The 25963-nt window shown below is 47.8% G+C and overlaps 1 protein-coding gene across 10 annotated transcripts in view; it reads right to left on the bottom strand.

The window, feature by feature from the left end:
- The window catches only part of CTIF (cap binding complex dependent translation initiation factor), a 141978-nt gene that overhangs the window by 27498 nt on the left and 88517 nt on the right, over positions 1-25963 (bottom strand). For 8 of the 10 annotated variants that reach the window (XM_080371589.1, XM_080371582.1, XM_080371581.1 and 5 more), the window contains 2 exons: positions 11246-11687; positions 9147-9476 (listed from right to left, as the gene is read on the bottom strand). In XM_080371589.1, coding sequence (XP_080227715.1) covers positions 9147-9476; positions 11246-11687 — 772 coding nt within the window. The remainder of the gene's footprint in view (positions 1-9146; positions 9477-11245; positions 11688-25963) is intronic. The other 2 variants (XM_080371586.1, XM_080371588.1) reach the window with 1 other exon arrangement.

Consider the following 25963-nt stretch of genomic DNA (forward strand, 5'->3'; position numbering starts at 1 on the left):
CCTTCTTTATTAAAAAAATAGTATGTAGAGCAACAGTAATAAAAGAAAGAAAGAAAGAAAGAAAAGTGGAGGAATTTATTACTGGGAGGGGAAAAGGAAGCACTGGGTTTGGATGCTTGGCAAGGGGGGAAAGCATGGGGGGCCACCCAGGGGTGGCAGCACTGCTGATGAGACCAGAGGACATGTCATGATGGGGTGGCATCATCTAGCCATGCAACATTTACTCATTTACTCCTGTCCTCAAGACTCAGATGCTGTGTTTCGCACCAGTATCAGCCCCAACCAGGTGTGGGACAGGGATGTGAAACTATTCTCATGTGCCTCATTCCTGACCCGCTGCATATCCTCCAGCACCTCTGCTCCTGGGACTCACCTCACCAAAGCCACTTCACACCAGCATTTTGCATTTGCTTGTTTAAATGTCAGCAGCAGGAAAAGATGAGGCTGTGCAAAATGATACCCACAGGGGAGGTAAGAGAGATGCGGACTCCACAGCAGCACTGATTCTCCAAATCCAGATTTTGACAGGTAGGTACACACAAACATCCAGCAGTGAAAAAACCTGAGCCTAAACCTGGCCAGGGGATGCTGAGGGTGCCCATGCTGTGCTACCCACGCTGCAGGTCCCATGGGACCATCCCTCCGAGGTGCCACCACAGCAGGCCAGCTGTAAAGACCAGCCAAAATCCGCTCGGGGCAGCCTGGGTTTGAGCACGTCAATCAAGCTCCCTCAGCTGGAAACTAAATTTGGCATAAATTCTTGTGGCTCAGCTAGAAATCCTTAAAAAAAAGAGATTTCCTGCTGGCAAGCACAAGAGCATCCCTCATATCCCATAGCCGAGTGATGCCAGGGATGGGCAAAGCACAAGCTATCCCATTTTTCCCCCCTTCCCAGAAAAAAAGAAAAATAGGTACTGTACTTTCCAGCATCCTTCTAGCCAAACCCCAACACTGGGGTGACGCTGGCAACTGCATCTGCTCTGACCTTGGCTCAGGAGGTGAGGTCCCCCTGGCACCTGCTTCTCCAGCATGCTCCTCTGCCAGAAGGATGTTTCACCCCCTAGCAAAGTGACAGGGGGACATGGGGGTTTGCAGGATGGGTCCCAGGCAGGGCAATGCCTTGCAGGGTCCCAATGAGCCTCCAAAAAATCCTGTCCCCAGGCCAGGTAAAGAGAACCAGCGGGGCTGGAGATGGCAAGGCGGGTAGCAGCAGGAGGGATCTTCCAACCCCACAGCATCCTGAAATCCCCACCTCAGGGCGGCTGCAGCAGCCTGAGCCGGATTTATGCCAGAGTAGGCAGGAGCAGATGGTCTGGCGGGAGGGTGCCTTAGGCTGGCTGAATCCCTGGGCTGGCAGGAACATGCTCCCACATCCCGGGACTGTATTGGAGCCTTTCAGGAGAAAACAGACAGCCGGAGCTGATGCCAGTCCAGCCTGGTCTGAGGGGATCTCAATGTTGAAGTGTCCCCCCTTCCTCCAGCATAGCGGGTGTAAGGGTGTCCTCAGGCATTTCCTCACCTCTCATTCAATGGATAAATGGATTTTGAGGTTGTTTAGTTGTTCCGCTCCCCGCCCCCCCCGGCCCCTTCTCCTACCAAAGCCTCAGGGGCACCCTGTGTGGCCCTGAGCATCCTCATCCACCAGCAATGGCTGGGAGCAGCTAGGAGCCCACCCCACGGGTCACTTGCTGCCCAGATCCGGCCCAGAGCTGCAGGCAGGCTGTGCAGGCTGCAGTCTCCACCTAGAGCCCGGCAGAGCCTCTGCTCCACGCTGCTTCTGCGCTACCGTCCGTGCACAGGCTGCACGGGTCCCACCAGCCAAAGGCCCCTGGTCTGAACTTGGCTGTACTTTGAGCAGGCAGCAGCTCAGCCAGGGATGCTCACGGGGATGCTGACACTGCTCACCACCATACTGCAGGACCGAGAGGAACCTCTGCTAAGTCCCACCAGCACTTGAAGATGCCCAGATAGGTCATTCACTGGCCAGCGGAGATGAGGGGACACCAAGTACTACCCCTGAGGTCACATCACATGCTGGAGCAGGGGCTGGTCCCCACCATGGCTGTGAAGCCTTGGCCCCTCCAGGGTGAAAAGGAGCCAGGAGAAACCACACACAACTGATTTACAGAGTAAAGCTGGTGGCTATTTTTTCACGACACACCTGAGCATTGCAATATAAAAATCTTACCAGTGCACTGAATTCAGGTCAAATATGCCATTCTTTCAATCCTAAAGGCTTTATTGTTTGTTTTCTGGGTTTTCCTTTTTTTTTTTTTTTAACACAACTTAGTCCTGCTTACCATCAACCTCTCAGCTGCACAATGCCCTGCTACTCACAACTCAACACCTTCTCTGTGCACAGCCTCAAGCCTGGCTGTGTTGGATGGACTCCAGCCCCTGGCTACTTGCAGGGCAGTGGGGACGACCCTCATGGCAGCCCCCTGTGCTGCCCACTGGTACATCAGTGGCCCTAGGGCCACCTCCAGCTGCAATTCAGCTCCTCAAGTCTGTGAGCCCTGAAACCCACCCCTGGGCTTGGGCTGAGGACTGATGGGCAGTGCAGCCCCACAGTCGATTTAAATTGGGGTGCAGCTCAGCTGTTCCCAGCTCGGAGGGCTCCTAGTGCCTCTGCGCCACAGCTCCTGTCCCCGTCCCCTCCCTCCTACCAGTGGGAAAATATTGCCTTTTTTTTTTTCTCTCCATTAAAACCCCTGATCTTGGGTTAAACCCCTTTCTGTGCTCCATTAAACCCCCCCTCATTTCACCATCAGCCCCCAAGGAGGCGATGCACGGGTGCTCCCTCACCCCCCCATGTCCCTGCGTTGCGGAAAGGCTGCGAAGGGCCCGACGGCTCCTACAGCCACCGCTCCACTTGGGAAAAGCGGCAAGTTTAAAGCACGCAGCTTGATATTTAATCCCGGGCTCTCCAATAACTCACAGACCCGCATGGAACCTGTCTGCCAGCAGCTCCCGTAACCTCGATGGCAAAGCCAGGCGAGCTGCATTACTCCGGGCAGACGGCAATGGTTTGGCCAGTCTCACGGGTGACGGCGCGGGCAGCTCTAATTGATGCCCAGCTCTTCCCTTCACCTGCCGGCATGGGCAGGGTGCCAGCCCGCTCCCCTGGCTCCCTCTCCTGCTCGCTGGCGACACTTGCATGGGTTACGTTTGGCCCTGGATGACTAGGCAAAATAATCGAAAAATTAGAATAAACCCATAAAATTATTCAAAATAACAAAGCAATAAAAATTACAATAAAAATTTAAAAAATATAAAAAATAAAAATAAAAATACAATAATAAATACTCTGTTACAGAATTACAGAGCACCTTCAGAAGCACAACTGGGGGCAAATGAGAGGGAAGGCATCTCCTTCCCGCTCCTTCTTTTCCCCATGCTTGAGAGCAGGAGGATGCAGGCAGCTAGGGATGCTCCTCACAGCCACCATGGGGCTGCGTTCCCTTTACCCCTGCAAGCCTGTATATATACCACGTAAATCTGTGTGTGCATGAATTTAGAATTGCCTTTGAATTCCTGGGCACATAGAAAATAAATTCCATCTGCAAAGCTGTATTTAGCAGGCAGCTTTCACCGGTGAGCCCCACAGCAGTATATGAAACCAGGACACTGCTGTCAACATCAGCACAGAAATGTAAGGAAAAAGGTTTCCAAGCTCTGAAAGTTTCTGCAAACCCCCAAACGAAGGGGTTTACACAAGGGCAGCATCATTTGCCACCTCTGCCTGCGCTGGGCTCCTGCGGGGCTGCCAGAGCCCATTGCACGCATCAGCTCTGAGGTTCACCACCCAGATGTCCCTCACCCCTGCAGAAGAGCTGTGGGGAGCAGCTCAAGCCAAGGAGGCTTTCCCCATTGAATTATCACCTCACCTTGGGAAGAGACCATCAAACCCTTCTGGAAGAGAAACCCAAGGCAGCAACGCTGGGCTCATGCATAGGTGGAGGAGATGGATGTGGCGCGGCTCCATGGAGCCGAGCATGCAAACCCTCACCGCTGCGGCACTCGAGACGCGCACCTTTATGGCTTTAGGGTTTGCCCCAGGGACCTTGGGACTCTTTTTTTTCCCCTCCTGTCTTTCATGAAGCAACCTCTCCGATATCTCCTAGGCAATGTCTTTTCTGAGACAAGTGGTACTACTGCGCCTTCTGTGCACAAACCGGACCATCTATAATTCAATTAAATTAAAACAGCCACGGAAAGAGGGACGATGGGTTTTGTGGTCAATGCTGGACATGGCGTACAGGTCAGATGCTCTCCAGCTGTACTCAGATCCTCCTGCCACTGTCAAACCACAAACTGTTCCTCACCAAAGACCTAGACCTTAATCATGTTAAGGGGGGAAAAAATCTGCCTTTCAGCATTAATCATGTGTATTACTTCCACAGCCCAATTCCCACAGTATCCCCCCGGTGTCTTTATCCTCACAACGCCAATGATGCAGAAAGGGTGGCTATCACTGGGAGGTTACGTTGTTTGCTCAAGTAAGAGGAAGCCTACAGGAAAGGAATGATTTCAGCTCATTCCTCCCAGATCCTCATGCTCAGCATGGTAAACCCTTCCCATCGTACCCTGATTTACTGAAAGGAATCAAACAATTCCCCAGTACCTAATGCCACATCATCTACATCCCAAGATGGGATTCAAGCTAGATTTTCCTCTTCCATCCTCTGCCTGGGTTGACAACAACAGATTTTTGGCCACCTCCCTGGTTGAGCCCCTCCAGAAGTAGTCACACCAACTACCTCAAACCCAATTGAGCCCACCGAAATCCAAGTGCAACCTCTGCCAAAACCCATGGGGTTCGACTCAAGTTTCTACCAGAGCAAAGCACAGCACCGAACCAAGGCCAGGACATTTCTGGGGCATTAAGAGATTAAACCAAGATGATGAAGAAATCCCGCATAGGTATGCATTAGGGTGTGCAACAGGGTATAAAACAGAGTATGCACTAGGGAATGCAACAGGGTGTGCAGTAGGGTATATCAAAGAGTATACATTAGGATATACCATAGGGTATGCGATAGAGAATGCATTAGGGCATGCATTAAGATATACCATAGGGTACACGTTAAGGTATGCATTAGGGAATGCAGTAGGGTATGCAGAAGCTATACATTAGGGTATACCCATAGGGTACGCAATAAGGAATGCAGCAGGGTATACAGCAGAAATAGCCCTTCTCCACTGGCACCAAGGCATTTCCAACGGCAGGGACGTACCAGGCGCTGGCTCTGGCTGCACGCCAGCGTGTGCTCCGCAGCGGGCTCTGCAGCTCTGTGTCAAGATGTTAGTTTCACGGTGGTGTGTGGTTGGATTTTTTTTTTTATTAAAAGAAGGTATCAGCCTTCTGTTTGATGTGCTGTTGGCCATGGTTGCTAAGGGGAGCAGTGTACAATTACAGTCCCAGTGATGTCCACTCTAATAATACACTTGGCTCTGCATAGCTCAGATGCAGACACAGCTCTGCTATAAAGAGCACGGCCATTTCAACAGAGGAATACTCCAACTTATGTTACACGTAAAGGGTTTGTGGCACGTTGCTTAACACTCCCCCACTGAAAAAAAAAAAAAAACAACCCACCACAGCCTGGATACACCAGTGAGTGAAAACTATGACAAGCAAAAACCTCTCACAGCACACTTACTTTCAATTTATTAATTAAGAAGGTATTTCTAAAAGGGGTGAAGAAACCATACATGTGTCCATCAAGATGTTCTTGCATGGTCCTGTCTGCCCAAGGTCCCTGGGCCCAGTTCAGTCAGGTCCATCCCAAGGGCTCACACAACTCAAAATCGCTCCCTGAACAAACACCGAACCAAACTCCATGAGCAGAAAATCAAACCCAAATTAATCCCCCCGAGTGCTGAGACCCTGCAAGAATCTCCCAGAGCTTTTCCAGCTGCCCACCCCATGACACCCCTTTCCACATCTCCCTTCAGCATCCCAGAAGATTTGCGGCACCCAAATTCAAGATTCAGCCAAGGTTTGGGACCAAAATACAGAGCGAGGGATAAATTCAAACCAGAGTTTTGCAACAGATCCCCTTAGAGCCTGACATGGTGCAACACTGGCCAGTGGGATGCTCCTTTGATGAGCTGCTGGCAGGGAGGGGGATGATGTGACAGCATTCCCATGCTGCAGTGCTGGCATCTGTTTTGGGATCAAAACAAGTCTCCTGAGATAAGCTGTGAATGTGTGCAGCCCCTGAGCACGAGCACCTTGTCAGCAGCTGAAAATACAAGAGGAGCCAGGTTAAAAAGGTAGTTTATTCTGTTTATTGCCTGTTCTGTGGGGAAAACCCATTGCTGCTTGTTTTAAGGTCTGGTGGGGTATAGGGATGCTGGTAGGGTGGCTCAATGGGTTAATGCATTCATTTGTGAGATCCTCTGGTGGGGCTGACCTGTTGCCATCACAGTCCCGAGAGAAAGGGACAAACAAGCCCCTACAACACAGGAGCATCTGCCGGGAGCAGATGCGGGGGCAAGCGGTCCAGCCCCAGGCGCCAGCAGCACAGGGGGGATCACGTTGATCCTGATTTATCACACCCCGGCAGAGTAATTCCCCAGCTCGCCAGTGCCTGGTGAGCCGAGCTCCTTATGTCCGGGGATCAGATTAGTCTGAAAGGTGCTAGAGAGACATAAATCCAGCTCTGGAGCAAGTGTTTTTTTAAAGTATTTTTTTTTTTTAATTAACGGTGAAGTATCTAGAAATGGTTGATGAAAAATATCTGATGGTGGAGGGGCCACTACTGGAGCTGTGTAATGTTATACCATCAACCTTATGTCAACATCATATTGATACGGACATATCAACATTGTATCACCAACCATATATCCATGTATCATACTGATAAATTAATATATCCATATGATATCCATATCACTCCATATTATCCACATATTATCCAATATACCATATTGGTATTGATAATATATCATTTATCAGTATCATAAATCCCCTTATTTGCCCCATCAAGGCAGCTGTGGTGAGTCTTTTGTGCTTCATACCTGGGTTTGTCTCCAGCCAGGGCTGTCAAGCCTGAACGCATCACAAAAATTTCCAGTTTAGGGCTTGACCAAAGTATTTAATGAATCAGTGTGAATGCATCCAACTATTTTGCTTGGGAAAACTAACCGTGCTTGGAGAAAGTCAAAATCCTTTACTATCAGAAAGGAAATGTTAAATTATTAATTTCACACAGCACTTTTCTTTTGACCTGTAGTGATCTGTCACCTTTTGCCCCACCAAGACATTTTAAAAAGATGTGTGGTTTGGGGCTGAGCAAATCCCTTCTGCATATTTTTCTATGCTCCAGCACATGAACTCAGTCACCCGCACACCCTGCTCACTCTTTGCATTTCATTTCTTCCCAGCTGTCCACAGCACAGACATCATGCTCCCATCACACCAAGACTGGCTACATGTTCCTGGGAAGCACTTTGGGACTCTCTGGAGATGTAAGATATATTATTTATCCTACACTCCTGCTATGAAGAGCTGAATATGAAGCCAGTTATTATTGCACATGATGCTGTCGTATAAATCAGCCTACTGGGTCTGTTAGTAGGGTTGGAAGTGCTGGGGCAAGGGAAGAAAGCAAGTTGCAAGAGTCCTCCCTAACCCAGGAGGACTGCCATCATCCCCAGTTTTTGGATAGAACTCTGCTGCTCCCTGGTCATTGCTCCCGGACTTTTGGATTTACTCAGCATCACTCAGCCAGAGGAAGATACAAGCGTGACCTGGCATGGGAAGAAGAGTGAGATGCACGAAGGGTTTAGAGCCCCCTCCAGCCCCTTTGCTGCTAAATCTGGGATTGACCTGACCACAATTCATCTCCTCCTGCTTTATAATTGCTTTGGAAATAAACTGATCAGGAAAAAACCCACTGCCTGGTACCTGCAATGGGCAGACATGTGCTGCCCAAGGGCTTTGAAGGAGCAGGCACAGGGAGAGATACTGGGTTTGATATGTGCCCAGAGCATTGAGAGAAGCAAAACTATACCAGTGATTTTGCAGAATTATCTTAGATATTAATTTTGATTTTAAAATATTCATTTTGATATTAAGTTTTAATCTCAAATATTGATTTCCGTTATTTTATTTTGCTCCTTATTTCCCTGCTTGCTGTCTTGCCCATAAGCCAACTCAGCCCACACAAGGTACAGGCAGCCAGGCACAGCAAGGGACAATCTCCAACATGAGCAAGAAGATGTATCAAAAAGTGGAGCGATGCTGGGCACCAAACGTGTGCTGAGAACAGAGAGATGGAACGAGAGGTTTGTGCATGCCACAGACAACACATACGTGTGTGGGAACTGCCAAACGGAAATGCATATTAAATTAAGGATGGAAATTCACAGTTTCAGCCCACGTCCTGTGTCCAGACAGGCAGAAAGCTGGAAGGCCACGTAACACCCTCCCAGAAGGCAACCCTGCCTCTGATGGCAGCATTACAGCAAAGCACACTCCCCCCAGCAGACTGCGGGCAGTTGAGGACACACCTATTTCCTCATCATCCACCATCAGCATCACGGACCAGTTATCAGAGACACCGCTTTCTTCTCCAACTTTGCTGTCACTGATGGTTTTGGAGCTGAACAATCAACCAGTGCTGCATATATCAATAAACGTGTCACCCAGAATAATTTGCAAATGCACAAATTATTTCAGAATTTCAGGTTGCAATCAGAAACTAGGAGCGAGCGCTTCAGGTGATGCAACCAACAGCCTACTTAGGGACCACAACTCAACTTGCTATCTCTGGTTGCTGAGATTGACTTCAGCCAAAAAGAGTGGCAAAGACCCTCCAAGTTGACTTCTCTTCATGCCATGGGGATGCTGCCACAAGCAATCCACTCATTTCGCACGTAGGAGCTGGTGTGAGATACCGTAATTCCAGTACAGCTCATGAAATGGGACCGATGAGCCATCTGACAATGCCCTCAGCGCCACGTTATCTATAGCAACCACGAAAGATGTGCACAGACAAAACCGCAGGTACGCTTCTGTTCTCCCATCATCTGGGTTCAACAGGAATTTGGTAACAGCTCAGCTCCTGTCCAAGCGTACAGTAAGAGCAGGTGGGGTGAAGCTGCAGGCATCTAACCAACTAATTCTATTTCGTTACCTGCAACATGTTGAGGAGCAGACTCCGGAATTTAGTTCCTTCCACCATGAAAAGGGCCATTTTGTCACAGAGCTTGGCTGCCGTAGAAGCAAAGCTGCGGTCTGTCACTGCTTTCTGGTAGATGGTCTTTACTATCTCCCCCAGCATCTCCTCAGAGTTGGTAGAGTTCTGGGCCTCCTCCATGAAGGTGGTGAGCTTGGAGTCAACGTCGCTGCTGTTATTCCTCATGCTGTTGAGGATTTCAATTAATTTGTCCATTTTGTTTTTTTCAGGATTGGTGGTTTCCACCGTGACTTCGTCCTGGTCCGTGAAAAGGGAAAGACAAGGCGTCTGTTACACAAGGAAAAAACAGACATATCAGCCCTTGTCCTTCCACAAACAGCAAAGGGGGAAGGGGACTGGGGAGACATATAAACAGAGAGAAAAATCAAAGCATCAGCGGTCTCATCTCAGCACTGAAACCCACAAGTGAACAATTCCTACTCCAGAAACGTTCTTTCTCCATTTCCCACAGTACTCAATCCCAGAGCCCTCCCCCTTGGCTCAGTGAGAAGATATGTTCAAGGGTCCTGAGCCAGCGTGCCAAGGTCTGACCACCTCCGACTGCCTTGGCACCTGGGACTGGTTTCTGGGGGTGTCTGCAACATGGTGACAATGGGCATTTTTTGCCTCTATTTTGAAAGTGCACTGATATTTGCAAAATGCTCAGATAACAATTCTACAGGAATATCTACTTTTTAATATATCTAACGCTCTAAACTGAGACCAAAGACACCACATAACCCCAGCATTAGAAAAAGTCTTAACTTCTCCAGTTCTCAGTTTTCCTTTACACTTCCTTCTTTACACTTTTCACTTCACATCATTACCACAGAATTTACAGCTTCTTTTCAACATTTAACTCTGCATTTGCCCCTTCTCCCCGGTGTAAGGCATGCAACCTCCTTGCTCTGGTCTGCTCCCTTCTCCCCCAGTTCAATCTTAAACCATGCTATACAATTCAAACCTGCAGCAGTTTTTCAGACAACCCCAACACCAACCAGCAGCTGGAGTTGTCAAAAACGCCCATCAGGAGGCCAGTTGTGTTGACAACACACACCCAAAAGTGGGTGTTACGTGATGTGTTTCTTATAAAAGTATAAATTTGCAGGGAGAGCATTAAAATGAATACTCCGAAAGTCTCGGCTATACTCCCATTGCTTTAAAGAACATAAAAATAACCAACAAAATCTCTTCCTCCCCCTCATGCCACATACATAAATAGTAAATGCACATGCATCCAAAGGTATACATTTCCAACATGCACTCCCATGGAATTGTATATGTTCAGGTTATTTTTGCTACGCGTTTTGGCAATCTTATTGGAGATAGCCCCATGGATGCATTTTCCAGTCTGACAAAAGAATCTTAAGAGAAAGAATCCGAGTTTCACAGGGGGCAAATGGAGATATCATCTCCAAATTCCTCAGAAATCTGAGGCTGAATATTGTTTCCAAAAAGGATTTCTCCTCCGTCACTTGCATGCAATAGTTTTGTTATTGTTGGGTTGTTGGAAGGAAGGGGGAAAGATAAGGGAGTTTCAATTCATTGCAGAGACAAATGGATATTAACTTTTAAGTAGCTGACTCCAACTATTCAGCACTCAAAAGCTGAAGCTTGGGATTTAGGTCTGTAATTGCAGAGACACAAATTGCCTTTTTTATCCCTCATTGCAAAGCGGATGAGCTCTGCAGAGCAGGAGGCAGTCAGTTGGGATCAACTGTCAGGGAAGGAGCACCCACATTGCAGCTCACGTGTGCACCAGCCTTCCCCAAAGGTCTTTGTGTGGGTAGGGGGAGAGGTCCAGTCCTTCTTGGAGAACTCAAGCTAGCAGCAGCCTCAGCCAAGAAGTCAAGCCAAGGGCACTAGCACTGTGTCAATAAAAGGCCTCCTGAAGAAGCATGAAGACACTTCAAGAGAAGTGTTGACACTGGGAGATTGATAAGTTGGGTGCATTCGTGGAAAGGTCCCTTGAGCCCACCCCACCCTCTGTATGGAGAACGGTCAACAGCCAGACTCCTGGAAAAAGGGAAACTCTATGTTTCCCTAGGAAATAATACCTTTTCTTTTAGTCTCCTCCTCAGCCTGTCTTTGGAAGACTGAAGCAAATTGATCTTGGGTCTTTCCCCAATGCGCTCTTGAATACTGTCTTTCCGCTTGGTCTCCGACTCCTGGCTGTACGGCTGAGACTGCTTCTCCACAGCCTCGGGGCCTCGGTGCGTCTCCACGGGGATATGCACCGTGCCGACGGAGGTGTCTTCGATTTTCAAATTCTCAGTCTCTTTGGCGTTTCTGTGTGTTTCTTTGTCATTAGGCGAGTGCTTCTGGTTGTGGTGCCATCTCCGGTTCTGGCTGTAGCCGTGGTGGCCTGTCCTGCCTGAGGAGTGAGGGGCCTGGCCTCCTTGGTAGAGTTTCTGGTGGTCCCTGTTGTGTTTGGTGCCACCTTGCTGATGATCTGCGTGCTGCTGAGACTTGTTCCCACCAGGAAGTCTCTGCTGTCGCCTGGGAAGTCAAAGGAAGTCATTAGTTCACCCTTTTCTGCACGGTCAACGCGTCTGTCCCAACAAAGAGCCTGGCCCTTGGTGGGTGGTCTCTGTGGGTCTCCCTACCACAGATGGGGAGCCACTTTCCTGGCATCCAACGTAACCTAGTACCAACTCATGCCTCTAAATCTCTTTCAAAACCAGGCATATTTCAGCTGTTAAGTTTTCATGAACAGTTAGATAACATGACCTTGGTTCCCAAGAAAACCTCTCCCAGCTTTCTGTAGTTTCTGTGTTGCTTCTGCACTAAACCAGGGAAGACCCAGTTAGTCCCAGCTGAGCAATGGGAAGTCAGGCAGGCAGTAAATATCAGGAGATATTTTTTCTGAAGATCTAAGAAGGTCCTGATACACCTGGCCTACAGCATTGATTGCTCCTCTTGCCTGCCACCTCTGCTGTACCAACACGCATTGGTTTGCGGCGAACCATTTTAGATGTAACAGGAATTTCTAAGAGCAAAAAACCAAATTACCAAATAAAAGAGGTGTCCACACCACTGCTTTTCTTTGGTCCTTCCTTCATCATTGCTACACCAGGACAGGATGCACATGTGGATGAAGTAGCTGAGGATCACACTTGGCTCCAGCAGGATGGGGAGCCAGTACCATTACCTCCAGATAGGAGGCTATGAGAATACAGCTCCAAATTGATAACATGGAAATTCAACAGCCACAAGGAGGAGGAATTCCCGCAAATTGTTTGCTCAAGAGACTACAACAGCTCAGAAGGGGTGAGCAAGACCCTGTGTGCTATCCCTAACCAGTAGACAAGATGGCAGGTCACCAGAAAACCAACGGATGAGTGGAAGAAACGTTTCGGCAGCCTCGGATATTTCTGATTTCCACACAGGCTGCAGCATGACTGTCCCAAGGAGAGAAGGCAGAGCTGGAACATCATCAAGGATGCAATTAAGATGGAGATGGCCCGGCATGGGCTGCCTTCACTCGGGACAGCACAGGGTTAGCCCTAAGCATGGCAGCAGCTCCCTGCCTGCCCGCTGCCTTTTTAACGCTCGGTATTGGCTCAGAGAGCACGTGGGATGCTTTAATCCTCGGCTCCCTACAGGGCTGCTGGGAGCAGCGCTGGAGGCTCACATAGGACATCTCCCCAGCATCGTCCCTTGAAACAGGGAAAGAACTATGAGGCCTGTGGTGACCACACCAGTCTGCACCCGTACTGGTTTTGTACTCCTTATAGTCCCCCTGCTCAGCCTCAGCCTTTACCTCAAACCCCTGCCTCTGTTCAGATAAACAGCAGTGTTTATTTTAAACCCGTTGCATAGCAGTTAATTTTATTTTCATCATCAGCACTGCTCAGCTAAGGGCGCTCGGACGAAGGAAGCGGCCATTCACAAATACATTTCAATGGTCAGAGCCTAAACAGTCTCCAACTCTGCCTGCCAAAGCCATCTGCCCATCAAATCTGTATTCCTTGGCACCCCCAGGAGTTAAAACCTATTTTCTGAGGCCAACTGGCTCTTAACCACAAAGAGCAAGGGCTGGTGTTTGGCGAATTCAGGACGAAGAGGCTTGTTCATGATGGTGGTTGTGGAAGGAACTTGTGTTTAGTCTCAGACCACCAGATCCAGTTTTCTGAGATATTCAACATAGGTTGGTTTGGCTTTTTTTTTTTTTTTTTTTTTTCTCCTTTTTTCCCCCCAAGCTGAATGGCAGGGAATTAAAAAAAAAAAAAAAAAAAAAAAAGGAGATGGGGGAAGCTTTCCTGTTTGCTGGAGCTTACAAGCATTTTATGAGTACAGATTCTCCACATCAAGTTTTCCTGGCATTTCTTTGTTTCCTCTCAGTAACGCAATCACATAAACCGCTTTGTAAAGAGCAACGCTTATTAAAAGGGGAATGTCAAAATAAAAGTTAGTTAAAACCCTTATCTAGTAATAAGCCCTCACATGCTTAAGTGTGCAAGAGTTTTGCTGATACAATTCCACTTTTGCTTTCTGTGGTTTTGCTCTTCTCTCCTCTCAGGCATCTGAATTTAACTGTTTGGGTGCACTTTCAGCCTTGGGTTATAAGCCAGACAGGCTGCTACTGTATTAAGTTACAAATATTGCAAAGAAATTATAAAGTTGCATACAGACGCAGCTTTAATTTAAGCTAAATGCCTGGAAATGAGCTGGGAACCAACCTCTGCTGTAAATTCCTGCAAGAAATGAGTGCAGGGACTTTTTTTTCCTAAAGACATAATGATATTATAAACCAAACCATTTCTGTTTAAAGGCTCCAAAAGAAAAAAAGGTTTAAGATTTAAAAAAAACAAAACCAAAAACAAACCCCAAACAGTTAAGCCAATGTGGAATGCGCAAGATTGTTCAGTTTGGGGCTTTTGCAATAGGACGAGAAGAGGAGAGGCAGCTCCGTCCCTGTACAGGACGGCTAAAAGGCAATATCCCCACAGCAAGGGGCAGAGCAAACACAAACCGAATCTCTGCAGTCACTGACCACAGGACGGAAAACACCAGAGTTAAACAAGTTAGGGGAAAAAAATTGCAAGAAATAAAAAGGCAAAGGAAGGAGAAGGCAAACAAGAAGCAACGTCCGTGACTTGGCAGCAGGCAGGGGTCTAAACAACCATCCAGCATTCAGGCAAAGACTCGTTGTGTGCTTTTATCTTCCCAACACCCCAGCGAAGAAGAAAAGCCAAGAAGAAATAGGACTCTGCAGCAAAGAAGAGCCAAAGCAGGGAGAACGGGGCTCAGATCTTAAAACTTTTTTGACCACACAGCATTGCAAAGCCTGGGAGGTTGGATGACCCATCCTGGCTCTCAGGTGTGACCAAGGTGCTGGGGACATAGAAAACCCCAGGAAGTGGCAAGATGGTGACCAGGACAAGCCACCACATGCACCCACCATGGGTTGACTTGATGGAAACAACCTTGCGCTTGCCCACAGGCAGGAGTGTAGGTGCCAAGATGGTACCTTGTGGTGACCCACCAAGCTTAGGGAACCACATCGTGCAGGAGCCCAAAGGCACTTCCCAACCCAGGCTTTTGGGTTTGCAATGCCGAAGTGAGGAGCAGCTGAAGTTTGAATCACATAGCAACATCTCGAAGAAAAGCAATAATTTACCCCAGAAAAATGCTGTAGCTACTGGGAAATCCTTCTTCTGTCCCTCTCTACTCATCCTTTGCTGCAAGTACACGGTACCTGGTGGGGGACACTACTTAAGCTACAAGAAAAAGTATCTACGTAGCACAATGGTCTCCTGCCTCTTGACTCCATTTAACATTAAATAACTACTTGCACTTCAAAGGCCAAATTCTGATTCGGCTCAAAACTCCTCCTGACTTCAGCGGGACTGAAGATTTGGCCACCGGTCAATGTGGAAACTAAGGAGACATTCAGAGTCCCAAAGAAACTGCTGAAGTACTAAAAACCAAGGGGAGACAGTCAGGATTGCCAAGCTGGAAATAGGATGGTATTGCTTCTGCTATCGTTTCTCCACTGATTTTTTTATTCAATTAACTAAATGAGATACCTTTCAACAGAATTTAGATCTGACAAATGTCTGCTCTGTCAGAGGAGCCTACGCAAACAAATCTAAGGCTTCAGCTGTCTCTGTGATTACCAGCCTACATGCTCAGAAATACGGGATTCTTGCAAGTTTTTACTACATCGTTTGCTCCCAAGGAAAGGGGCTGGAAGGCACAAGGCTGGGAAAAATAACTCCAGACACGTGGACAGCTGTGGTCTAAACCACAGTTGCTCTGTCCCGTCAGCCCTGCTCATATCCCCCCGCCTGAGTGAGACAAGTCCTCCGAAAGCCCCCACCATGTCTGGCATGTGGAGACCGGAGGACAACATGGGGTTACATTCTCCTGGTGGCTGCACAGAGATTTGGTTAGGTAATACTTACACATACTGAGATGTAAGGAGCTACATCTCCAAGAGCACTTGAGACATTTACCCCGCAGTGCTGAGCACCCTGTACAGCCAAATGGACCCGAGATCCTGTCCGTGGGCTTGGGAACTGGGTGCTCTGGACATGCTGGCTCTTGCCTTTGAAGAACCTGCCTGGACACCACACTTGCCCTCAATCCCAGGCAACTCTCCCGTGGGACAAACCCTACCAGGCATGCTAAGGTCCTCACAGGAGAAGGATGTTTGTCCTGCTTTTGCGCACAGCCTGATACCTGGTGGGCATGGCCATGGCCACCCAGTGTTTAACAACTAGTACAGACTTGCAGGCACCCAAGCAGGAGGCTGGGAATCAAGAGCAGTGCTGTGGCCAAGGTCAAACTTTCTGTGTCCCCTTCACCCTTCTGGTGCTTGAATGAAAACGTTCCTCACTGCATTTTGCAGACGGAAAGTTTCTCTCCACCCTTTCTCCTGCCCAGGCAGGATCTCATCTCCATGTCAGCATCAGGCCCAGGAATATGATGCTAAGCCCTGGGAGTATCTCATGATCAGCTTGGCTATTAACATGCCTGCAATTAATTGGCAATTGCCATTACAAGGGATAGATTAAGATCTGCTGCAGAAGCGGACTCTGTGGGACCTTCCATTCCCATCAGGTCCCCAGATCCCCCTTACCCACGACACCCCTGAAAGCTGGAGGAGCAGAGTGCTCCCAAGGCACGCAGCAGCTGTACATATGAAGGGAGGACCGGAGGGGCTAGGTCCATGGGATGAAGGGCCATCTCTCTCCACCTTCTTTTTGAAAATTCCACAGTAATTTTCCATTGAGGGAGGGAAATTTAAAAAACCCACCCTCTTAGTGTCACCACTGAAAGAGTTAAATTCACAGAGATGGATAGCAACCAGGCTTTTCCCAGCTGTACTAGCTAGCTGCCCAGGATACTCATCCTGAAATGGGAAAGGGCAGAAAGAAGCAAAGTCCTCTGGAACATCCCCTGAACAAACCAATTTCTCCAGGCCCAGCGTTGCTGAACTAAGCATATTCCAGCAAAACCAGCTGCTTCACCTTGGGTAGTGCAGCTCCACAAACAACTGGACTGGCACCCCTGAGCAGGCACCGCTGGAAGGGTTTGGGCATGGCAGCAAGTGCTGCTGCAGTCAAAACCACTTGGCATCACTGGCTTTGGGCACCTAAGGGACACTGTGGTCCGAACTGTGGTGCCTGAAGGATCCCAGTTAGGAGCTGGTGGAATTTTGTAATGTTTAAAACTGGTCCTGGAGGTCTGGGGAATACTGCTATTAATATAATGAAGAGAAAGGTCTGAATTTCTATCCTAGGGGCCTGACTTTCTCCTGAAGTCTTCATCAAGCATACGTCCATCAAAGGCACCTTGATGTTTTACATGCCTGTACAATGGTAAGTCAGCATTACTTTGCTGCAAGGCAGCATCATGGTCCAGCCACGGCTGTTTTCTATCCTCGCTACAATTGAGAGTGGGAAACACTCAAATAAGCTTGACGGTTCCACACAAATTAATCAAAAACCTCAAAACCCCACAGAAAGCAACAACCACCAGCTCGAAGGATGAAGAACACAAGACTTCTGTGTGTTTTCCCTTTGGCTTTCTCTCTCAAACTGGTTTCGCTTGGCTCCAGTTTCATTTTTGTTTGCATTTTTCTCAGATGAGAAGGGAACAAGATGTCATGTTCACTCCTGAAAACAAAAATGAAATTATTCACACTCCTTTTATGCCTTTCTGTCAGTAGGGTTAAAGTCTATTCCGATCACTAGATACAGCCTACATGTCTGGCTAGACACAGCATTTGGGAAGCTTAGAAAATCTACCTGTCAAAATGGTGGTGATCAAGATTTTAAACCATCTTTGTACAGTTGAGATGTAACACGTGCTTTAGGTCTTACACATATGCATCTTTGAAAACATACAATGACCTCCAGAAGACAAGCAGAGCCCAGCAAAAACAATGCTATGAGGGCAGAGAGGTTTTTGATGAGGCTCACAGCCTCTGGCTGCTGGGAAACGCATTATGAAACCTTTGCATGAGCTGCCTACATGGGCACAACTCCTCTTGTTACCACCTTGGTCTTGGGGTATAGCCACTGCTGACAACCCTCCCTTGGGCCTGGACAACATATCTGCCTTTGTTTGATTGTGTTTGGCCTTTACAACATAATTAGACTCACTACAAATTAACAGGGTAACACTGACTTTTACGCTGAGGGTGGTGAGACACTGGCACAGGCGGCCCAGAGAGGTGCCCGATGGCCCATCCCTGGGAACATCCAAGGCCAGGCTGGACGGGCTCTGAGCAACCTGATCCAGCTGAAGGTGTCCCTGCCCATGGCAGGGGGCTGCGCTGCAGGGACTTTGAAGGTCCCTTCCCACACAAACCATTCCATGAGTCTGTGACTGAAGGGCCTTACAAGGGCACGCAAGCTGCTCATGCAATAAAGCATCCAAAAAATGGGTGTAGGATAGACAGAAAGCACAGTTCACCGTGGGACATGCTATCTTCTGCTACGGGATTCTGACTGCTTTGGCCTTTCCAAACACAGAAACAGACCTGATTTCTCTCTATGCCTTCCTGCAGCATCACTTCACACCATCGGTGTCCACTGTTTCTCCCACTGCAGTGATGGACACCCCATTCACAGGACCACCGGACAAGCACCCAGTCTGCAGGCTGTGCTGCAGGAGCAGAGACAGCACTGCTGGGCTGAAAGGACACGGCTCAAAACCCATCAGAGCAGACTCAGCAAAGCTCTGAAGAGCTAACTTGTCAACTGCTGAAGTCCAACGAAAGTCCTCACATTCTGCAATGCTTGGCTGCACAGGCTGCCTGAGTCAGCTATTTTCTCCTAAGCTTCATGGAAACGAATCTTCAGGAGGAATTTAAGTAACTGTTTTGCAACACCAGCTTCGGAAAGACATCCCAAGTACAGATGGCATGCAAGATAGCTCCAAACCAGCTCTTTAAATGCTTTGCTGGGTCTCCCACAAATCATTAGGGATGTCCAGATGGAGGCCCTTGTTGCACAGAGCGGTCAACCAGCTAGGAAGACACGCCCCAGACTTGAAGGCTGACTGCCCAGACTGGTGTAGAAATCACCACAGTGATTTCATGTAGAAATTGCTTGGAAATGGTCCTCTTCATAAATGACATTACTTGGAATTATGTTTTTGGATTCTTTGCGTACTGTAAACATGATTGCAAAAAACTACATGAAAACCACAGGAAAATGCAGTGACAAGGAACCGAATCCAGTTTAGCTGAAATAGTTTAAACTTGAAAGACACAACCACAGTACACAAAGTTTCCTAAAAATCTGCTAAGCCCAAACACAGAGAGATCCTGGACTACTGGTAAGAATGTGACTTGAATGAACATACATTCATCTTTTACTACTTTGCAATAAAAGAGCTTATACCTCAGACTCCAGGCTGCTTCCTTTAAAAATACACCAAGGCTGATCAGTTATCCCGAGATCTGATAATCCTCCAAGAGATATAAACTTTAAACCCGTGCCAAGATGCACAGACAGCCCACCACCATCCCTCCATGGTCCTGTCCCTCAAGACACATCCTAAATAGAATGTACAAGCCCCCACCTGCTGCCTTTTTGTTCAGCTGTCTTCCTTTAGACCTCTGTGACTCTTTGACCTACAGCAAGGAGACATCCTAGGGTTGTGGTTTTTTTTTTTTTTTTCCATATCCTATTTATACCAGTGCTTTCTAGTGAAGAAATAAATGTCTTTCCTGTAGAAGCTAAGGCAAGATTTGACAGGATCTCCTAACAGCTGTCCAGACATCTGAGATGACCCAAAGTCAATGGCAAGCAATTACTTCCGACACGGGGATCTGGTAAAGCACCATCCCAAGGAGCAGAGATGCTTGGATTGTGCCAGAAGCCTTTATCAAACACATTAAATTAATTTCTTTAAAAATGATGCAGCAAGCTATAGCATTGAGTGTAGAGCTTTGGGAGCCAGGATTGATCCGGATGTTGACTTACTGCAATCCAGTGACAATCCTAAGCAGTTTCCCAAATGTTTACCTAAGTCCATTCCACTGTCAAAAGAAGATTTGTCTCCTCTTGACCCCATTCCTGCCTCCTCTCTCACACTACCCTCAATGCTCACACGGATGTACTGAGCTGCACCGGGGTCTGATCCACTCCAAAAATTTACTTTCTCCTGGATAAGTTTCCACTCATCAGTTTAGATGAGAGCATGGTGCTCAGGGGGAGGCACAGAGCTGGGTCACCTTCTGCAGCTCCAGTGCCACTTAGCCGTTGGCCCTTGCTGCTTGGGAACTAGCAGCCCCAAATTTAATCAGGAAATTGGGATGATCCATAGCATCTGCACAATGCTGGGAATGGATGGAGCAATGTTGGTTTAAATGAAAGAAAGAAGCCTGTTGTCCACTCGTGCCCCAGAGGCTGTCATGCTAAATAAAGACATTATCAGAGAAAGAGCAGATACTCAGCACCTTCATGCCTGTCAGTGACCCCGGCACCTTCCCAGCCAATCTAGGGACTCTCTTTCCCACATATGGCCCCTTGGAGACAGACTGCTGTGGCTTTAGTAGGAATAAATGGAAACAAAACAGTTAACAAATATCCAAAAATAGAGCATAGTTAACTTTTTTTTTTTAATATGGAGATGAAAAATCCCTGGGCGATTTACGTGCCAGCAGAGATATTAGCTGCATATAATAGATGCAATATTTTTAATACTAATATTTTGGGCTGAGACAAGAGTGGGAATGGAAAGTATTTCCAGTGCCTTGACTTCTTTATTTTGCAAACATCAGTTGCTAACTGGGGTCAGACAGAAATATTGTTTCTGCAACAAGAGCCCAAACAACTTGAGCTGGCAACTTCTTCACACACTAACCATGCCAGGAGGCTCTGCAGAGCTTAAGCATGCTGCTCCCTCCCAGTCTCTGGGGCCAATGTCCCCAGCTTGGGCTCGCTGGGAGAAGGAATGGGTGGTAAACACTTTCTCACAGAGAGGGGTGGCTACTGGCCATGGCCAGAAACTGGAAGTCACCACCCAAACCATGCAGCCACACCACTGAAGCGCTGCTGGGCTTCTTCAACTGGGCCAGGTCTCATGGAAAGACCTTGTGTGACACAGGGGATGCCATAACACTTTTTTACCCATCAAAAGCATCAGCCTCTGCTTGTCCTCACCTCCCAGTTCAGCTGCCAGATAACTCTGGAGAACAACCTGGCAGCAGAAAGCCCTTGGTGCTCATTCCAAGAGATGACCAGCAACAGCACATTTATATTCAAGGACTGAAAGCAGGAAAATGAAACAAATTATTTTACTTTATTCACTCCAGCAACCGGCTGCTGACAACACCTCCATGAACTCATGCTGGAAAACAAGGTGTAGATGGAGAAATCCATTTCCAGTACTGAGAAGCCATGCCGGAAACACTCCACCAAAGAGAAAGCCATTTCAATAACAAATCAGTTTCCTAGTGCAGAGGAACCTGCCGTTATATTTCCTTCCCTCAATTCTGGCTGGCTGAAATAGCATCACGTAGACAGTTGTGTTTTGCATTACATGACACTAAAAGCAGCGTGGAAGGACAGTCTCATGGGTGACGGGGTTTGCACATATGAGGAGCTGGTGGCCACAGGTTCACCACAAGGTCTGTGGCGGAGGAAGGTCCAACCACAGCCCCTTCCCTCCTTTCTGCTGTGGTTTCCTCAAATGGAAAGGGGGGATGCGGAGAGCACCCCTCTGCTAAAAAGCACTTTGAGGTTGATGGACAACAAAACACAATATTCTTTCATCTCTGGCTGTCTTCCCTGAAGAGAGCGCTGGCATCACTTCCCCATGACTCTTCCTACAGCTGATTGACCCAACAGTGCCCTGCACTCGCCCACACATTGAGGACTTTCCTGCCAGGTTGGTTAAAAATCAGTCACAGCACGAGTTACCAAAGCAACAGTAATACAACCAAGATGACCAAGGTGTCCCGGGTGGAGGACCACCAAAATGATCTCTGAAGATAGGCTGGGAGAGCTGGGGTTGTCCAGCCCGCAGAGGAGAAGGCTCCGGGGAGACCTTACTGCAGCCTTCCAGCACTTAGAGGGGGCTTAGGAGAAAGATGGGGACAGAGTTTTTAGCGGGGCCTGTCGCGACAGGACAAGGGGGATGGTTTGAGACTCAAAGAGGGGAGATTCAGACTAGATGGAGGGAAGAAATGTTTTACGCTGAGGGTGGTGAGGCACTGGCACAGGCGGCCCAGAGAGGTGCCCGATGGCCCATCCCTGGGAACATCCAAGGCCAGGCTGGACGGGCTCTGAGCAACCTGATCCAGCTGAAGGTGTCCCTGCCCATGGCAGGGGGCTGCACTGCAGGGACTTTGAAGGTCCCCTCTCAACCCACACCATTTGATGGTTCTATGGTCCCAGAACAGGCACTGCTGAACCTTCTGTCGATGGTCTTGCTTTCAAAATGGCAAGGCCTGTTTGAAACGCTGACTCGGGCTTCACTGAATACAGCTGAAGAGGGAAGGGGCAGCTCTCAACAGGCCCTTAGTTTGCAGGCACAGCCACACGAGCACTTCAACTCTCATGACCTGAAAAGGAGGATGGTTCAAAACAAGCAGAAGGAGGTCTTTCTTCACATAATGCACAGCTACACCTATGTACACCATACAGAGTGGAGCTATGCTATAGATGTGAATACCTGGAGTTTACAAAGGTTTGAAAAGCACATTGCCAAAATCATGAAAGGAAAAGTCCATCAGGAGCTGCTGGACAGAAAGGTGAACAAATGCTGTCCTGCACGTCCCAACAACATAATTTCCTGGAAAATCATCATTTAGTTTGAAGAGGAACCTTAAGATTTGAGTCCAGCTGTTAATAGGAGGAAAGCACTACTGCAAGGCAACATTACACGCATACCCCTGTTCTTCTTACACTCCTCTTGGTGTCCTTTGCTGGTAACCAAGCCAGGTTGTCTGGTGTGACCCATCACAGCTCTCCTCCTGCTCTTACTGACCTCCCAACCACCTCTAGCACACCACTGGCACGTCCAATTGCAAATTACAAACTCCTGCCTCCCTGCTGATGCAGGACAGCACGGCAACCGTAAGATAAGGTGAGTTCCCTCCCAGCTGGGTTAGAGGGGTTGCAGCAGAAGGCACACCACACGCACAGCCAGCGGCACATGCAGGCAATTACCGCCACCCAGCTCACGTGCCGTAATTCATTAAGCTGCAATAACGCAATCACCCAGCTGAGCCCTTTTTTAGGAACAAACTGCCAAGACAATATTGTCCTCTGGGGACCTACAGTTCGGAGAATTAATTTAGTGTAATAACTCCCAGCAATGTTGTGGGCAATCAAACCTAAATGATGATCTGTCTCTAAATTGCCTGTAACCAACCCCTCAGCTGATGCCCTGCGACTGCCGGCTCTGCTTGGGCAGGCAGGGCAAGTACTGACTGTTTACTTGGGATTTTTGTGCATATGAACAATTAATCCTTGAGGAACCTGATCGTGAGGGAACAGCAGGCCAATAAGGAGTTCTTTACCTTGTTCTCCAGGATGCTCAACTTCAGCTGGCACAGCTTTCTTAGTCATATGGCTTAGGTTTAGGTAGTCCTGCGAGGAGCAGGGAGTTAGACTCGCTCATTATGGGATCCTTCCAACTCAAGACATTCTATGATGCCTTTCTGAAATGCAACTTTAGTGCGGTTGCTCCTGAAAATGTGGCCTGTCCTTCATCACTGGTTCAAAGTTCCTAAATCTGCAGCAGGAGAGCGACTATGATTTTAACAGCATCTCTGCTTGGGTGCTTTTAGCTGCCTAGAAGAGTTTTTTGCAGTGTTACACTCTAAACACCGATTTAGCTAGATGCTAGCATTCCTACTCATCATTGCAGGCAAGTATACCACCAGTGACTTTTGTCCTTAAAAAGAAAAAAAAATATTGGTCCCAAGTTTGCTCAGAAGAGGTTTCCCATGAGCAGCAGCTTTACACAGCCACCACTACACTGGCTCAACTCCTCTGCACCCTGCTCAGCATGGACAGCCGGTACATCCCCAGCGGGTTTGGGATGTTCCCTCTGCAGCCCTGAAGAGTGTCTCCATGGTGGCTCCAGAACCACCCCCCTCCAAGCTCCCAGGAAGGCATGGAGAAGGCAGGAGCATAAGCAGGAGGATGAAAACCTGACTTCCAGATGCTGCTTCAGGGGTTCAGCCCCATGTGCCCTTAAACCTAAATAATTTGACTTGGAAACCCTACCGAGAAGGAAAAGGGTGTTTCAACCTTTTTGATTCCTTTGCTTCCTCTCCCTTCCTACTGTTTCAACACCATTTACTGAGCTCAGTAAATGAACTGCAAATCATTTAGCTCGATGCTAGTTTTCAGCAAGTACTCAGTCCATCTGAAACATTCCATTTTGTTCCAGCTAGGAACAGCACTTCGGCACTAAAATAATGTCTTGATATTGTTGCTTTCTTTAATAAACATCCTCTCCTCTCACTGCAAAGCCTTCAGTAAACGGCCCTGAAAGAACAAAAGACATTTCTGTATTGTTTTAAGTTCTCTTCGTTTCTGAAAAACCTCAATTAAAACAGTGAAAAAGCAAACGTGCCACTACTATACTCTGTAATTATGAACTCATTTCTATTCACTTGCCCAGCAGGAGAGGTTTGTACTGGTGACCTCTGGGAACGGGTTTCTAAGGCTTTTCCAAAATTTCACAGCCTTAAAAACTATGTGTTCATGTCAGCCATAAAACACGCTCACCTTCACCCAAAATAACTTGCCATCTTAAAATCCAGGGTGAGGGCCATTCCTGTGACTATTTTTAATTATGAAAGGAGCCCTAGAGCTGGCCATGAATAGATCGGCACGGGAGTGGCTCTGGAAATAGTGCAACCCTTCAAGACAGTGTGAAAATTGCATGAATATGGGCTGTCAACTTATTGTAAAGTTTTCAATACGTATCTTGCATGGCACGCTCCTGAGTGGTGGTTGGGCTTTTCTTAGTCATCTTTCCAGTACAAGAACTACCTGGGCCAAAGAGGATGCATGCAAGTGTGATCCCAGCCTCCTGACCTACCAACATGATGCTCGTGGGAACAAGCATGGAGTTTTCTTTCGGTAAAGTCCCATTGAAAAAACATTTTGCAAGACAAAATGTGGGACAACTTGGGCATATATGTATGTATCCTGGTTATGTACATGTGCGTATATGTATTTTTAAGCAGAGAGTAAAAGATAAGAAGGGTAAATAAGAAGGAAAATCAATTTTTAAGACATTAACCAGTAGATAGGAAGATTATGCCTGAGAACTCAGCATCAGATAATAATGAATGCAGAACAGCAGGTTTTCACATAAAGTAATACCATTCTTTAAATGCAAACTAGAAAATAGCTTTAAAATTCACACATAGGACAACAAGCCACACTACTTGTGCTTCATTCCTGATCCTCCCATGACTTCATGTGCCCATGATGCACCTAGGCATATATATTTCTTCCCTCTTAACATTCAGGACCAAATCCAAGGCAGCAGATATATATATCCACAACACAACTTGGGCAAAGCTGAAGACCCTACAGCTCATCAAGCAACTCCCAAAATCCCACCCAAGCCCAAGGGTTTGCCTCAGCTCATCTCTTGTTTGACACACACACACACACACCCCAGGTACAGCCAGGACATACCAGACCTCCCCACTGGCCATCCACTCACCAGCTCCCTCCTGGAAGAAACCTTCTAGAAGAAGGTGCAAACTGTTAATTGAAGTGAAAACAAGTTAAGGGCTGCAGCAGGACCTGGCAATGCCTTTAAGGGGCTCAGGGCTAAACGCTTCCACCTGTGATGATGACATTTCTGTTGACACCTGTTTATGAAAAGCCAAGGGCAAAAAAACCCTACTACCCGCTTCACCCAGGCTGCTGAAATGTCAGTGACTGGTATCACCTCCTGCTCATTAGCAGCACCAATCCAGCTCAGCTGGTAGACCTCAGCAGGGTCTATCTACCCAGCTGATGGGTAAGGGGGACTCACTCTGGCCACCAAAGGCAGGCAGCCTCACCAAGGGGTTGAGCTAAATGCAGGTGAGGGACCATCAGCCATGTGCATCTTCCTCGTACAGACACAAGCACATTTTCTTCAGACACCAGAAATACCTAGAGCAAGCATAGTCTGAAGCGGAGACTGCTGTCCCTAAAGCTTCTCAAAAAGTGCCAAGGTGGCACTCCCTGTGAGTGTGAAAATGTCGCGGTGGAAACCCATGCCTTCCTTGGCTGGGAAGAGATTTCCCCTCTATGAGACGGGAGAGAATGGGATGCCCAGTCTCAAGT

This window comes from Falco punctatus (assembly GCF_963210335.1).
Source record: "Falco punctatus genome assembly, chromosome: Z".
Lineage (NCBI taxonomy): Eukaryota > Metazoa > Chordata > Aves > Falconiformes > Falconidae > Falco > Falco punctatus.